Below are 18060 nucleotides of genomic sequence, written 5' to 3' on the forward strand. Positions count from 1 at the left end.
ATTTAACATATTTGGAAGTGTAATAGTAATAAAATGCACTAAATTTTGATACTCAGGTGTTTCAGGTAAACCGATAATTCTAATATTATTTCGCCTAGAGCGATCCTCTAGGTCTTCAAATCTTTTTTGCATAATTACCATACTGTTTTGATGTGTTAAGCTGATGTTCTATTTCACTAACTCTATCTTCCAGGTCTGACACTCTGGTTTTTACTTCATTCAATCTCGACGCAAATTGTCTGATTTCATTGGAAAGGGCATTTATTTCTTGTTTAATCTCCTGTTTCAGGGAGTCAAGTTGTGGGGAAATTATTTTAGATACCTGTGTGACTATATCAGAAGTACTTGTATGAACTGGAAGAATTTCTATTTGCTCTTGGGAAACTTCAGGATTAGATTCTACAATTTTAATATTTTTTCTCTCTCTGTGTTTTGGAGGCATGGCTGGTGAATTCCCCTTACTGAGAGCCGTATATTGTTCCATAAGTGAAAGTTTAAGGAAGCAAACTGTGAAATGTGTAAAAAAAAACAAAACAAAAAAAAACCACAAAGTAAACCACACACAAAAAATACGGGACTAAAAGAATATTTGTCCAATATGTGTTCAGTGTAAATAAGGAGTTACTGGAATATATCCAGTTCGCTTAAGTCAATCTAATATTAAGTGACTAAGGCTATTGTCTTCAATACCAGAAAGAAATATTTTAGGATATATCATACAAGTATACATAAAACTAAATCCCCTCTGTAACTACGCTTATATATTAAACTGAAAACAAGCATACAGTATATGTGGATTTCTGTATTCAAACTTATTTGTTTATCAAAGAAGACAAGTTAAATTATGGACATAAATGGCGAGTATATATAAATGTTTGCCTTATTGAATAAGAATGTTTAGTATCAAGTTAGTTTACAACTTGGGGACAATCTGTAATTGTTACCTTACACCTAAGCAGTAGGTCAGTTATATAGAACACAATATGTCCCTGTTTCATTTATCAGAAAAAAACTGAGTAGGCCAACCTTTTCTAGGAAGCACCAATAAAGCATCTGCACACCATTTTAGCAGTTCATACTTAAATATTTGACCAGTCTAGATTACTATATAATATTTTAGAATAAAAAGATGTTTTTCCAACGATTTTAGTCACCTCTCTTTGGCCTGTTGATGTATCTGTGGGGGCCGCAGCATTTGCCCGTCCCTCTTAATAAGTGAGCGTTCGTCTCACCTGGCAGCCTCAGTCCAAACGATCTCTCTTACTCGTGCTGCACGTTGATGTGGAGCTGAAGCGTCTAAGGGCTGTGGGTTTTACCCATCCCTTATTCTAACAGCGGGTCTGTTGCTCTCTCTGGGCCAGCACTACAGTCAATTTAGGACAAAACGGCTTTGTGAATGCTGCGGTCCAAACTGGGTGGAAACAGTTGCTCCAGCCACAGCAGCTCTTGCTGCTTCAAGGACTTCCGTGACACGAGGAATCCCTCTCTCTAATCCAGGCCAGGTAGACCTTCCACGGCCAAGGATTACTGTATCAGTCAGAGGTGGTAGCCGAAGCTCGATGTAGAGGCGCAAAGTTGCAAGCCTCCTGTTGGCTCCGGCTCTTCCCGGAAGCCAGAAAATGAGATCCTAAGCATTAAATTCTCTACCTCAAAATTTCGAGTCTATGAAAGCACTTGGCCTTGCTCTTCTTACCTTGTTTGGGTCATCCTATGCTGGTGAGCAGTTGTTTTCAGCTTTACATTTTATTAAATCTGATAGAAACAGATTAACAGATGACCTTAGTGCTGCATGTGTTGCTCTCAAACTAACAGAGTATGTGCCAAGGTTTGAAAAATGATCAGTATGCATACAACAGCAAAGGTCACATTAATTCTCCAAGAACAAGAAAATGCAGTGTTTTCAGTCAAAACACATCTTAAATAACTCTTAAACTTAAAATGTTGTCATATTTAGTTTTCCTCTGACACATGTTTATGTGCTTACAAAATTAAATTGATGAAATTTTAGCAAACATTGATGCTCTGCTTGCACTTTATAAGTAGCAGATGTAAAGGTCTATTATATCTCAAATGTGAATTAGCCAGGAAATTGCAGAAGGCTGGCCTTGACTGTTGTATGTGTTGTTCTACAATTGATGTAGTTAGGATGTGCCAAGATTTGACACAATTATCAGCATACATACAACAACCAAAATCAGATTACTTGTGTCTTGCGATTGCTAATATGTCATATGTTTAATTCTGTTAACTATGAGGCTCTGTGTGCACTTTATAAGTAGCAGATTTACAGGTCTATTATCCAAACTAGCCAGGGAATCGAAGAAGGCTGGCCTTGAGTGCTGTATGTGTTGCTCTCAAATTTATGTAGATTGTTATGTGCCGAGGTTTGACACATTATCTGCATACATACAACAACCAAAGTCAGATAAATTCTGCAAAAACATTTCCTAATGCAGTGTTTTCAGTCAAAAAATGAATCTTTTGTTTAGCAATGTGTTTTAAAACTGCTAAAATCTATGATGCTCTGCACTATGTAAGTATCAGGCCTATTTAATTGTGAATTATCCAGAGAATTGGTCATATTTTTATAATAAAACATAATTTATGTAAGAACTTACCTGATAAATTCATTTCTTTCATATTAGCAAGAGTCCATGAGCTAGTGACGTATGGGATATACATTCCTACCAGGAGGGGCAAAGTTTACCAAACCTCAAAATGCCTATAAATACACCCCTCACCACACCCACAAATCAGTTTAACGTATAGCCAAGAAGTGGGGTGATAAGAAAAAAGTGCGAAAGCATAAAAAATAAGGAATTGGAATAATTGTGTTTTATACAAAAAAATCATAACCACCATAAAAAAGGGTGGGCCTCATGGACTCTTGCTAATATGAAAGAAATGAATTTATCAGGTAAGTTCTTACATAAATTATGTTTTCTTTCATGTAATTAGCAAGAGTCCATGAGCTAGTGACGTATGGGATAATGACTACCCAAGATGTGGATCTTCCACGCAAGAGTCACTAGAGAGGGAGGGATAAAATAAAGACAGCCAATTCCGCTGAACAAAATCCACACCCAAAACAAAGTTTAAATCTTATAATGAAAAAAACTGAAATTATAAGCAGAAGAATCAAACTGAAACAGCTGCCTGAAGTACTTTTCTACCAAAAACTGCTTCAGAAGAAGAAAACACATCAAAATGGTAGAATTTAGTAAAAGTATGCAAAGAAGACCAAGTGGCTGCTTTGCAAATCTGATCAACCGAAGCTTCATTCCTAAACGCCCAGGAAGTAGAAACTGACCTAGTAGAATGAGCTGTAATCCTTTGAGGCGGAGTTTTACCCGACTCGACATAAGCATGATGAATCAAAGATTTTAACCAAGATGCCAAAGAAATGGCAGAAGCCTTCTGACCTTTCCTAGAACCGGAAAAGATAACAAATAGACTAGAAGTCTTTCGGAAATCCTTAGTAGCTTCAACATAATATTTCAAAGCTCTAACTACATCCAAAGAATGCAACGACTTTTCCTTAGAATTATTAGGATTAGGACACAATGAAGGAACCACATTTTCTCTACTAATGTTGTTAGAATTCACAACCTTAGGTAAAAATGTAAAAGAAGTTCGCAACACCGCCTTATCCTGATGAAAAATCAGAAAAGGAGATTCACAAGAAAGAGCAGACAATTCAGAAACTCTTCTAGCAGAAGAGATGGCCAAAAGAAACAAAACTTTCCAAGAAAGTAATTTAATGTCCAGCGAATGCATAGGTTCAAACGGAGGAGCTTGAAGAGCCCCCAGAACCAAATTTAAACTCCAAGGAGGAGAAATTGACTTAACAGGTTTTATACGAACCAAAGCTTGTACAAAACAATGAATATCAGGAAGACTAGCAATCTTTCTGTGAAAAAGAACAGAAAGAGCAGAGATTTGTCCTTTCAAGGAACTTGCAGACAAACCTTTATCCAAACCATCCTGAAGAAACTGTAAAATTCTAGGAATTCTAAAAGAATGCCAAGAAAAATGATGAGAAAAACACCAAGAAATGTAAATCTTCCAGACTCGATAATATATCTTCCTAGATACAGTTTTACGAGCCTGTAACATAGTATTAATCACAGAGTCAGAGAAACCTCTATGACTGAGAATCAAGCGTTCAATCTCCATACCTTCAAATTTAAGGATTTGAGATCCTGATGGAAAAAAGGACCTTGCGATAGAAGGTCTGGTCTTAACGGAAAAGTCCACAGTTGGCAAGTGGCCATCCGGACAAGATCCGCATACCAAAACCTGTGAGGCCATGCTGGAGCCACCAGCAGAACAAACGAGCACTCCTTTAGAATCTTGGAAATCACTCTTGGAAGAAGAACTAGAGGCGGAAAGATATAGGCAGGATGATACTTCCAAGGAAGTGACAATGCATCCACTGCCTCCGCTTGAGGATCCCTGGATCTGGACAGATACCTGGGAAGCTTCTTGTTTAGATGAGAAGCCATCAGATCTATTTCTGGAAGTCCCCACATTTGAACAATCTGAAGAAATACCTCTGGGTGAAGAGACCATTCGCCCGGATGTAACGTTTGGCGACTGAGATAATCCGCTTCCCAATTGTCTATACCTGGGATATGAACCGCAGAAATTAGACAGGAGCTGGATTCCGCCCATACCAGTATTCGAGATACTTCTTTCATAGCCAGAGGACTGTGAGTCCCTCCTTGATGATTGACATATGCCACGGTTGTGACATTGTCCGTCTGAAAACAAATGAACGACTCTCTCTTTAGAAGAGGCCATGACTGAAGAGCTCTGAAAATTGCACGGAGTTCCAAAATGTTGATTGGTAATCTCACCTCCTGAGAATCCCAAACCCCTTGTGCTGTCAGAGACCCCCAAACAGCTCCGCAACCTGTCAGACTTGCATCTGTTGAAATTACAGTCCATGTCGGAAGAACAAAAGAAGCCCCCTGAACTAAACGATGGTGGTCTGTCCACCACGTCAGAGAGTGTCGTACAATCGGTTTTAAAGATATTAATTGAGATATCTTTGTATAATCCCTGCACCACTGTTTTCAGCATACAGAGCTGAAGAGGTCGCATGTGAAAACGAGCAAAGGGGATCGCGTCCGATGCAGCAGTCATAAGACCTAGAATTTCCATGCATAAGGCTACCGAAGGGAATGATTGAGACTGAAGGTTTCGACAAGCTGAAACCAATTTTAGACGTCTCTTGTCTGTCAGAGACAAAGTCATGGACACTGAATCTATCTGGAAACCTAAAAAGGTTACCCTTGTCTGAGGAATCAATGAACTTTTTGGTAAATTGATCCTCCAACCATGTTCTCGAAGAAACAATACAAGTCGATTCGTATGAGATTCTGCTAAATGTGAAGACTGAGCAAGTACCAAGATATCGTCCAAATAAGGAAATACCACAATACCCTGTTCTCTGATTACAGAGAGAAGGGCACCGATAACCTTTGTAAAAATCCTTGGAGCTGTTGCTAGGCCAAACGGCAGAGCCACAAACTGGTAATGCTTGTCTAGGAAAGAGAATCTCAGAAACTGATAGTGATCTGGATGAATCGGAATATGCAGATATGCATCCTGTAAATCTATTGTGGACATATAATGCCCTTGCTGAACAAAAGGCAGAATAGTCCTTATAGTTACCATTTTGAATGTTGGTATCCTTACATATTTTTAAATCCAGAACTGGTCTGAAGGAATTCTCCTTCTTTGGTACAATGAAAAGATTTGAGTAAAACCCCAGCCCCTGTTCCAGAACTGGAACTGGCATAATTACTCCAGCCAACTCTAGATCTGAAACACATTTCAGAAATGCTTGAGCCTTCACTGGATTTACTGGGACACGGGAAAGAAAAAATCTTCTTGCAGGAGGCCTTATCTTGAAGCCTATTCTGTACCCTTGTGAAACAATGTTCTGAATCCAAAGATTGTGAATCAAATTGATCCAAATTTCTTTGAAAAATCGTAATCTGCCCCCTACCAGCTTAGCTGGAATGAGGGCCGCACCTTCATGTTAACTTGGGAGCTGGCTTTGGCTTTCTAAAAGGCTTGGATTTATTCCAGACTGGAGATGGTTTCCAAACTGATACTGCTCCTGTAGGGGAAGGATCAGGCTTTTGTTCCTTATTGTGACGAAAGGAACGAAAACGATTAGTAGACCTAAATTTACCTTTAGATTTTTTATCCTGTGGTAAAAAAGTTCCTTTCCCCCCAGTAACAGTTGAAATAATAGAACTGTGAACCAAATAATTTATTACCCTGGAAAGAAAAGGAAAGCAAAGTTGACTTAGAAGACATATCAGCATTCCAAGTTTTAAGCCACAAAGCTCTTCTAGCTAAAATAGCTAGAGACATATACCTGACATCAACCCTAATGATATCAAAGATGGCATCACAAATAAAATTATTAGCATGTTGAAGAAGATTAACAATGCTATGAGAATTATGATCTGTTACTTGTTGCGCTAAAGCTTCCAACCAAAAAGTTGAAGCTGCAGCAACATCCGCTAAAGATATAGCAGGTCTAAGAAGATTACCTGAACATAAGTAAGCTTTTCTTAGAAAGGATTCAATTTTCCTATCTAAAGGATCCTTAAAGGAAGTACTATCTGCCGTAGGAATAATAGTACGTTTAGCAAGAGTCGAGATAGCCCCATCAACCTTAGGGATTTTGTCCCAAAACTCTAATCTGTCAGATGGCACAGGATATAATTGCTTAAAACGTTTAGAAGGAGTGAATGAATTACCCAAATTATTCCATTCCCTGGAAATTACTTCAGAAATAGCATCAGGGACAGGAAAAACTTCTGGAATAACTACAGGAGATTTAAAAACCTTATTTAAACGTTTAGATTTAGTATCAAGAGGACCAGATTCCTCTATCTCTAATGCAATTAAGACTTCTTTAAGTAAAGAACGAATAAATTCCATTTTGAATAAATATGAAGATTTATCAGCATCAACCTCTGAAACTGAATCCTCTGAACCAGAGGAAACATTATCAGAATCAGAATGATGATGTTCATTTAAAAATTCATCTGAAAAATGAGAAGTTTTAAAAGACCTTTTACGCTTACTAGAAGGAGGAATAACAGACATAGCCTTCTTAATGGATTTAGAAACTAAATATCTTATGTTAACAGGAACACTCTGAGTATTAGATGTTGATGGAACAGCAACAGGCAATGTAACATTACTAAAGGAAATATTATCTGCATTAACAAGTTTATCATGACATTCATTACAAACAACAGCTGGAGGAACAGATACCACAAGTTTACAGCAAATACACTTAACTTTGGTAGATCCAACATCAGGCAGCGATTTTCCAGAAGTATCTTCTGACTCAGGGTCAATCTGAGACATCTTGCAATATGTAATAGAAAAAACAACATATGAAGCAAAATTGATCAAATTCCTTAAATGACAGTTTCAGGAATGGGAAAAAATGCCAGTGAACAAGCTTCTAGCAACCAGAAGCAAATAAACAATGAGACTTAAATAATGTGGAGACAATAATGACGCCCATATTTTTTAGCGCCAAAAAAGACGCCCACATTATTTGGCGCCTAAATGCTTTTAGCGCCAAAAATGACGCCACATCCGGTAACGCCGACACTTTTGACGCAAAAACGTCCAAAAATTACGCAACTTCCGGTGACTATAACGACACCGGAAATAACAAAGAATTTTTTGCGCCAAAAAAGTCCGCGCCAAGAACGACGCAATAAAATGAAGCATTTTCAGCCCCCGCGAGCCTAACAGCCCACAGGGAAAAAAGTCAAATTTTAAGGTAAGAAAAAAATTGATTATTCAAATGCATTATCCCAAATAATGAAACTGACTGTCTGAAATAAGGAATATTGAACATCCTGAATCAAGGCAAATAAATGTTTAAACACAAATATTTAGAACTTTATATAAAAGTGCCCAACCATAGCTTAGAGTGTCACAAAAATAAGACTTACTTACCCCAGGACACTCATCTACATGTAGTAGAAAGCCAAACCAGTACTGAAACGAGAATCAGTAGAGGTAATGGTATATATAAGAGTATATTGTCGATCTGAAAAGGGAGGTAAGAGATGAATCTCTATGACCGATAACAGAGAACCTATGAAATAGACCCCGTAGAAGGAGATCATTGAATTCAAATAGGCAATACTCTCTTCACATCCCTCTGACATTCACTGCACGCTGAGAGGAAAACCGGGCTCCAACCTGCTGCGGAGCGCATATCAACGTAGAATCTAGTACAAACTTACTTCACCACCTCCACAGGAGGCAAAGTTTGTAAAACTGATTTGTGGGTGTGGTGAGGGGTGTATTTATAGGCATTTTGAGGTTTGGGAAACTTTGCCCCTCCTGGTAGGAATGTATATCCCATACGTCACTAGCTCATGGACTCTTGCTAATTACATGAAAGAAAAGCTTTTTGATTAATTTAAACTTCTTATATAGTGATTTTATTTGGAAACAAAAGAAGTTAATTAGCTCAGACAGCTTTAGGAAGTGTTTATTTTCAATAAAAAAAAACCCTTGGTATTCAGGTTCAATTGCAGTGTTGGCACTCTGAGCAAAAGAAGTTGACTTCGTGTTGCAGTTTGGGTAATCGGACTCAAAAAGGTTCCCCATCACTGGTCTATAATAAAATATTTACAGGTATTATTTTCTATTCTGAGATTGTCTTACGTCAAATATATAGTGTGAACATGTGATCAATCAATCTCAGTCCACTTAGGGTAGTAATTCAGTGCTGAAAGTTTGTTGTGGAAGTCTCCGGTCGCAGTAGAAGCTGTTTAACCCTCCTGGTCCCAAGACTAAACACTAGAATTAAACAAAAAACAGTGCATCCACAACTTCAAGGCATTTTAATATACAAATAATGAAACCACACTAAAATGCACTTAATATGTACAAGATGAGATTTACATGTCACTTTAGTAACATTCACGGGACTCCCCAATCTAAAGCTGCAGTCATTAACAAATAAAGCGTTGTAAAGGAACTCTCAGAAATTGTAGTTTACTGCAGTGGCATGAACATCTGATCTTGTAAATAGAAGTGAATTTTAGTAGTTTTATTCTTTCTATATTAAAGGGCCTTTAAAGTCCTATATGTACTGTTTTTTGTTGTACTTTAAACTATGTATCCATTATCTCTTCAGTGCTTATCTGTAACAAACAAGTGTAGGTTAATTTGCATGCATCTGGAGCTGTTTTTTAGAAGCTAGGAAGGTTCTAGTTTATGGAGATACTTTATAGTCAGCAGAAATATTTTCAAGACAGATATAAAAATGTACATATAGCGATGCCCTGGGCCCTGGTGATATAAATAGAACATATCAACAGGAATTAAAACATATTTAATGACGCTAAATGGCTCTAAGTCCAGGAAAACACTTCCAACTTCTTCCGTTGTTAAAAAAAATAATAAAAAAAATATGATGTAATCTTATTTACCTTCCCCATTAGTTGCAAAGTCTTAGTTTGACATTTTATTACAGATAGAGTATGTGTTAAAAGATCCTGTCTCTGAATGTAGCAGTATGTGGGAAGAAGCCCCACTAGTTTCTATAATGCTGAAGCAGTCTCCTGTAGAGAACAGAAGGCTTTCTTAATTGCCTCTCTCATATGAATTTAAAATCCAGACTCTGGCCAACCACATTAAGACAAAAATTGCAAATTAAATGGATATTAAAGGTCACATTTTAATAAACTGAAAAGTTTTAACAAAAAGTGTGAGAATTAAGCTGAATGCCAATAAATATAACAACATATTTCTTACAAAATCTCAAGCAATAATAAATTCTCTGAACATTTTAATGCAATTCAAAATAACAGTTTTAACATGAAGTTAAAATCAGACACAGCGTATCAAAACTAACTCTCTGTATATCCAGTGATTTTAATAATACTTTGTAGAGCAGATTCATGGTATATAGGAATGATAGCCACATAAATATGGTTATCTTTTTATCATATATTTACTCATACATATACACATGCATACACACATTTATATAGGTGTTTTTTCACATAAATCTTTGGTAAACAAAAACTTTATTCCTCCTCCAGAAATAATTGTATATATCAAATAATTAATTATATTAGAAAAAAAAATCTCAATAATAGATATTGCTAAAAAAATTCAAGTTTTGGTAAATATATCATGTTAGCAATTAATAGATACGACAGATCATAGTTATTAGATTTTAGTGGTGCACAAAATGTAAATAAAAAAATCTGCAATGTCAGAAAATGCATTTTGAGGTCATCAAGTACTGTTAAAGCTGCCTAGTATTTAGTTAGTACAAAATTATTGTTGGGATTAGGTCCGCTCAATCGGTTTGCTCGCAACATATTACCACTCCATAAAAGATTAAAAATTAGTGTGATGGAAAGTTCCAAAGCCCCATTATTAGTGGTGAAAGTTTGTATTAATTACATAATTTCAGACGCAACGCTATTATTGCCCAACCTATGGAAGATACATTTTCTCATAACTACTATATAAGAATAGCTAAACATATGCATAAAATACACAATATATATATATATATATATATATATATATATATATATATATATATATATATATATATATATATAATGTGTATGCATATATATATATATATATATATATGTACGACAATCCAGAAGAACCCAGCACTGTCCGAGGAAGATCTTAGGCCCGAAAACGTTCACTTTATGTTTTATACACAGTAAAATCTGTTTGTTTAAAAACGCCAGTGAGTGCTTGCCTCTGTGGATTATTGTATATATACACACACACACACCACATTTAAATTGTGAATGTAACATTTCAGTATCCAAAATGACATTTAAACGCCAAGAAAAACATCTCAACATTTTAATTAAATAGAAAAATAATCTGTTTAATACTTTCTAAATGACCTTGATAATATCAATGGCAGACGCAGCTACTACATTAAAAGACCGAAAAGCCTAGCTACACTTTTTTCCGGCACACTCTGTTTTGGTTTGTAATACATAATATAGTAAACAAGCACTGTATGTTTCCCCATATGTACAAGATAGCGCAAGACAAAAAAGTATACAATAACTTCAAGAGTGGTTAATACGGATGTCTCTTGCTATGGGACCAGCAATGCCAAGTTTGATCTGGAATATTCTGCTCAGTTTAGAGAATAAAATTGAGATATTGTAAAATATCTTGTATAGATGGTGGGCAGGAGGGGCACATTAGCTTTAAGGCACAGTAAATAGAGGTCCAGTCTGTCAGTAGATGAAGATTCACTCAATGTTCTTGTACTTTGTGAACAGGTTGTACAAAACCCTTAATGTAGACTTAAGGTCCAGATTAACAATGTCTGTGAAGGAAGGAAAAGAATGTTATACAGCAGAGAATACAGAAACTGGTCTATGAGATACACAATTAACTTGTATTGTAATCAAAAGGTGAAAGAAGGAGAACCACAAATAAAAATATTATATATAGTAAAAAATAATAGTCATCTGTCACCAAAAATGTGACAACCACATACCCCTAGAAAAAACTTCTGTGTGATACTAAATAGTCACTAGACCTTGTGCATCAGCTCCTGTGTGATACTAAATAGTCACTGGTCCTTGTGCATTAGCTCCTGTGTGATACTAAATAGTCACTAGACCTTGTGCATCAGCTCCTGTGTGATACTAAATAGTCACTGGTCCTTGTGCATTAGCTCCTGTGTGATACTAAATAGTCACTAGACCTTGTGCATCAGCTCCTGTGTGATACTAAATAGTCACTAGACCTTGTGCATCAGCTCCTGTGTGATACTAAATAGTCACTGACCCTTGTGCATCAGCTCCTGTGTGATACTAAATAGTCACTAGACCTTGTGCATCAGCTCCTGTGTGATACTAAATAGTCACTGATCCTTGTGCATCAGCTCCTGTGTGATACTAAATAGTCACTAGACCTTGTGCATCAGCTCCTGTGTGATACTAAATAGTCACTGGTCCTTGTGCATCAGCTCCTGTGTGATACTATATAGTCACTAGACCTTGTGCATCAGCTCCTGTGTGATACTAAATAGTCACTGATCCTTGTGCATCAGCTCCTGTGTGATACTAAATAGTCACTAGACCTTGTGCATCAGCTCCTGTGTGATACTAAATAGTCACTAGTCCTTGTGCATTAGTTCCTGTGTGATACTAAATAGTCACTAGACCTTGTGCATCAGCTCCTGTGTGATACTAAATAGTCACTAGTCCTTGTGCATTAGCTCCTGTGTGATACTAAATAGTCACTAGACCTTGTGCATCAGCTCCTGTGTGATACTAAATAGTCACTGGTCCTTGCGCATTAGCTCCTGTGTGATACTAAATAGTCACTAGTCCTTGTGCATTAGCTCCTGTGTGATACTAAATAGTCACTGGTCCTTGTGCATTAGCTCCTGTGTGATACTAAATAGTCACTAGACCTTGTGCATCAGCTCCTGTGTGATACTAAATAGTCAATAGACCTTGTGCATCAGCTCCTGTGTGATACTAAATAGTCACTGGTCCTTGCGCATTAGCTCCTGTGTGATACTAAATAGTCACTGGTCCTTGTGTGATACTAAATAGTCACTAGACCTTGTGCATCAGCTCCTGTGTGATACTAAATAGTCACTAGACCTTGTGCATCAGCTCCTGTGTGATACTAAATAGTCACTAGTCCTTGTGCATTAGCTCCTGTGTGATACTAAATAGTCACTAGACCTTGTGCATCAGCTCCTGTGTGATACTAAATAGTCACTAGACCTTGTGTGATACTAAATAGTCACTAGTCCTTGTGCATCAGCTCCTGTGTGATACTAAATAGTCACTAGTCCTTGTGCATCAGCTCCTGTGTGATACTAAATAGTCACTGGTCCTTGCGCATTAGCTCCTGTGTGATACTAAATAGTCACTAGTCCTTGTGCATCAGCTCCTGTGTGATACTAAATAGTCACTAGTCCTTGTGCATTAGTTCCTGTGTGATACTAAATAGTCACTAGTCCTTGTGCATTAGCTCCTGTGTGATACTAAATAGTCACTAGTCCTTGTGCATTAGCTCCTGTGTGATACTAAATAGTCACCAGTCCTTGTGCATTATCTCCTGTGTGATACTAAATAGTCACTAGTCCTTGTGCATTAGCTCCTGTGTGATACTAAATAGTCACCAGTCCTTGTGCATTATCTCCTGTGTGATACTAAATAGTCACTGGTCCTTGTGCATCAGCTCCTGTGTGATACTAAATAGTCACTAATCCTTGTGCATCAGCTCCTGTGTGATACTAAATAGTCACTGGTCCTTGTGCATCAGCTCCTGTGTGATACTAAATAGTCACTGGTCCTTGTGCATCAGCTCCTGTGTGATACTAAATAGTCACTAGTCCTTGTGCATCAGCTCCTGTGTGATACTAAATAGTCACTAGTCCCTGTGCATCAGCTCCTGTGTGATACTAAATAGTCACTAGTCCTTGTGCATTAGCTCCTGTGTGATACTAAATAGTCACTAGTCCTTGTGCATTAGTTCCTGTGTGATACTAAATAGTCACTGATCCTTGTGCATCAGCTCCTGTGTGATACTAAATAGTCACTGGTCCTTGTGCATTAGCTCCTGTGTGATACTAAATAGTCACTGGTCCTTGTGCATTAGCTCCTGTGTGATACTAAATAGTCATTAGTCCTTGTGCATTAGCTCCTGTGTGATACTAAATAGTCACTGGTCCTTGTGCATCAGCTCCTGTGTGATACTAAATAGTCACTGGTCCTTGTGCATTAGTTCCTGTGTGATACTAAATAGTCACTAGTCCTTGTGCATCAGCTCCTGTGTGATACTAAATAGTCACTAGTCCTTGTGCATTAGTTCCTGTGTGATACTAAATAGTCACTAGTCCTTGTGCATTAGTTCCTGTGTGATACTAAATAGTCACTAGTCCTTGTGCATTAGTTCCTGTGTGATACTAAATAGTCACTAGTCCTTGTGCATTAGTTCCTGTGTGATACTAAATAGTCACTAGTCCTTGTGCATCAGTTCCTGTGTGATACTAAATAGTCACTAGTCCTTGTGCATCAGCTCCTGTGGGATACTAAATAGTCACTAGTCCTTGTGCATTAGCTCCTGTGTGATACTAAATAGTCATTAGTCCTTGTGCATTAGCTACTGTGTGATACTAAATAGTCACTGGTCCTTGTGCATCAGCTCCTGTGTGATACTAAATAGTCACTAGTCCTTGTGCATCAGCTCATGTGTGATACTAAATAGTCACTAGGCCTTGTGCATTAGCTCCTGTGTGATACTAAATAGTCCCTAGACCTTGTGCATCAGCTCCTGTGTGATATTAAATAGTCACTGATCCTTGTGCATCAACTCCTGTGTGATACTAAATAGTCACTGGTCCTTGTGCATTAGCTCCTGTGTGATACTAAATAGTCACTAGTCCTTGTGCATCAGCTCCTGTATGATACTAAATAGTCACTAGGCCTTGTGCATCAGCTCCTGTGTGATACTAAATAGTCACTAGTCCTTGTGCATCAGCTCCTGTGTGATACTAAATAGTCACTAGTCCTTGTGCATTAGCTCCTGTGTGATACTATATAGTCACTGGTCCTTGTGCATTAGCTCCTGTGTGATACTAAATAGTCACTAGGCCTTGTGCATCAGCTCCTGTGTGATACTAAATAGTCACTGGTCCTTGTGCATCAGCTCCTGTGTGATACTAAATAGTCACTGGTCCTTGTGCATCAGCTCCTGTGTGATACTAAATAGTCACCAGTCCTTGTGCATCAGCTCCTGTGTGATACTAAATAGTCACTGGTCCTTGTGCATCATCTCCTGTGTGATACTAAATAGTCACTAGTCCTTGTGCATTAGTTCCTGTGTGATACTAAATAGTCACCAGTCCTTGTGCATCAGCTCATGTGTGATACTAAATAGTCACTAGTCCTTGTGCATCAGCTCATGTGTGATACTAAATAGTCACCAGTCCTTGTGCATTAGCTCCTGTGTGATACTAAATAGTCACTGGTCCTTGTGCATCAGCTCCTGTGTGATACTAAATGATCACTGGTCCTTGTGCATTAGCTCCTGTGTGATACTAAATAGTCACTAGGCCTTGTGCATTAGCTCCTGTGTGATACTAAATAGTCACTAGGCCTTGTGCATTAGCTCCTGTGTGATACTAAATAGTCACTAGTCCTTGTGCATTAGCTCCTGTGTGATACTAAATAGTCACTAGTCCTTGTGCATTAGCTCCTGTGTGATACTAAATAGTCACTAGGCCTTGTGCATTAGCTCCTGTGTGATACTAAATAGTCACTAGGCCTTGTGCATCAGCTCCTGTGTGATACTAAATAGTCACTGGTCCTTGTGCATCAGCTCCTGTGTGATACTAAATAGTCACTGGTCCTTGTGTGATACTAAATAGTCACTAGTCCTTGTGCATCAGCTCCTGTGTGATACTAAATAGTCACTAGTCCTTGTGCATCAGCTCCTGTGTGATACTAAATAGTCACTGGTCCTTGTGCATCAGCTCCTGTGTGATACTAAATAGTCACTGGTCCTTGTGTGATACTAAATAGTCACTAGTCCTTGTGCATCAGCTCCTGAGTGATACTAAATAGTCACTAGACCTTGTGCATCAGCTCCTGTGTGATACTAAATAGTCACTAGTCCTTGTGCATTAGCCCCTGTGTGATACTAAATAGTCACTAGTCCTTGTGCATCAGCTCCTGTGTGATACTAAATAGTCACCAGTCCTTGTGCATTAGCTCCTGTGTGATACTAAATAGTCACCGGTCCTTGTGCATTAGCTCCTGTGTGATACTAAATAGTCACCGGTCTTTGTGCATTAGCTCCTGTGTGATACTAAATAGTCACCAGTCCTTGTGCATCAGCTCCTGTGTGATACTAAATAGTCACTAGACCTTGTGCATCAGCTCCTGTGTGATACTAAATAGTCACTGGTCCTTGTGCATTAGCTCCTGTGTGATACTAAATAGTCACTGGTCCTTGTGCATTAGCTCCTGTGTGATACTAAATAGTCACTGGTCCTTGTGCATTATCTCCTGTGTGATACTAAATAGTCACTGGTCCTTGTGCATCAGCTCCTGTGTGATACTAAATAGTCACTGTTCCTTGTGCATTAGCTCCTGTGTGATACTAAATAGTCACTAGACCTTGTGCATTAGCTCCTGTGTGATACTAAATAGTCACTAGTCCTTGTGCATTAGTTCCTGTGTGATACTAAATAGTCACTGGTCCTTGTGCATTAGCTCCTGTGTGATACTAAATAGTCACTAGTCCTTGTGCATCAGCTCATGTGTGATACTAAATAGTCACTAGTCCTTGTGCATCAGCTCCTGTGTGATATTAAATAGTCACTGGTCCTTGTGCATCAGCTCCTGTGTGATACTAAATAGTCACCAGTCCTTGTGCATTAGCTCCTGTGTGATACTAAATAGTCACTAGTCCTTGTGCATCAGCTCCTGTGTGATACTAAATAGTCACTAGTCCTTGTGCATCAGCTCCTGTATGATACTAAATAGTCACTAGTCCTTGTGCATCAGCTCCTGTGTGATACTAAATAGTCACTAGTCCTTGTGCATCAGCTCCTGTGTGATACTAAATAGTCACTGGTCCTTGTGCATTAGTTCCTGTGTGATACTAAATAGTCACTAGTCCTTGTGCATCAGCTCCTGTGTGATACTAAATAGTCACTAGTCCTTGTGCATCAGCTCCTGTGTGATACTAAATAGTCACTAGTCCTTGTGCATTAGCTATGTCTTCCTTTTCCTATCATCCTTCCATATTATGTTATTGATATCTATTTTCTTGTCATGCTAATATGAAATAATTTAACCTCAGATGGCTTTAAGGCTGATTAGTGTCATCAGTAGAATGAGAAATACATTACAATACAACTGAGCCTGCAAGAGAATAAAGCACAATACCTTCTGCCCGAGCCTTGGGCTTCTTGAGTCCTCCGTCCTGCATAAGCTCAAAAGCAAGAGAAACGTTGTGCACCTGTACATGAGACAGAACACCCCATCTATTATCTATTATATATATCTGGTGTCCATGTGCTCATACTCACCATGTGCTCTGTGGCCGCTTGTGTAGCAAAGCTAAAGCAGTGCCTTATACTGCTCGAAGTGCGCTCATTACAGTGTGACATGCTCGAAGTGTGCTCGTTACAGTGTGTCGTGCTCGAAGTGTGCTAGTTACAGTGTGTCATGCTCGAAGTGCGCTCATTACAGTGTGACATGCTCGAAGTGCGCTTGTTACAGTGTGACATGCTCGAAGTGCGCTTGTTACAGTGTCTCATGCTCGAAGTGCGCTTGTTACAGTGTCTCATGCTTGAAGTGAGGTCGTTACAGTGCCTCATGCTCGCAGTGCGGTCGTGTGTCATGCTTGCAGTGTGCTTGCTACAGTGTGTCATGTTCAAAGTGCGCTCGTTACAGTATGTCATGCTTGCAGTGCGCTCACTACAGTGTGTCATGCTTGCAGTACGCTCACTACAGTGTGTCATGCTTGCAGTGCGCTCGTTGCAGTGTGTCATGCTCGCAGCGCGCTCGTTGCAGTTTGAGGCTCACAGTGCGCTCGCTACAGTGTGTCATGCTTGTAGTGCGCTCGCTACAGTGTCTCATGCTCGCAGTGCGAGGCTAACAGTGTTCTTGCTACAGTGTGTCATGTGCACAGTGCACTGGTTACATCATATCATACGAACAGTGCTCTTATTTCAGCATATTATGCACACAGGACACTTGCTACAGTGTATTTTGCACACAGGACACTAGCTACAGCGTATTATGCAAACAGGACACTTGCTACAGCGTATTATGCACACAGGACACTTGCTGCAGTGTATTATGCAAACAGGACACTTGCTACAGCGTATTATGCACACAGGACACTTGCTACAGCGTTACAGTGCGTTTGTGTTACTGTGTATCATGCACACAGTGCGTTTGTGTTACTGTGCATCATGCACACAGTGCGTTTGTGTTACTGTGCATCATGCACACA

General features: G+C 38.8%; 1 protein-coding gene across 2 annotated transcripts in view; it reads right to left on the reverse strand.

The window, feature by feature from the left end:
• Nucleotides 1-9725: 9725 nt before the first annotated feature.
• The window catches only part of PARVB (parvin beta), a 207399-nt gene continuing 199064 nt past the window's right edge, over nucleotides 9726-18060 (reverse strand). For both annotated transcript variants that reach the window (XM_053719050.1, XM_053719051.1), the window contains exons 12-13: nucleotides 16986-17058; nucleotides 9726-11389 (exon numbers count right to left, since the gene is read on the reverse strand). In XM_053719050.1, coding sequence (XP_053575025.1) covers nucleotides 11313-11389; nucleotides 16986-17058 — 150 coding nt within the window. In that variant the 3' untranslated portion in view covers nucleotides 9726-11312. The remainder of the gene's footprint in view (nucleotides 11390-16985; nucleotides 17059-18060) is intronic.

Source organism: Bombina bombina, chromosome 6 (genome assembly GCF_027579735.1).
Source record: "Bombina bombina isolate aBomBom1 chromosome 6, aBomBom1.pri, whole genome shotgun sequence".
Lineage (NCBI taxonomy): Eukaryota > Metazoa > Chordata > Amphibia > Anura > Bombinatoridae > Bombina > Bombina bombina.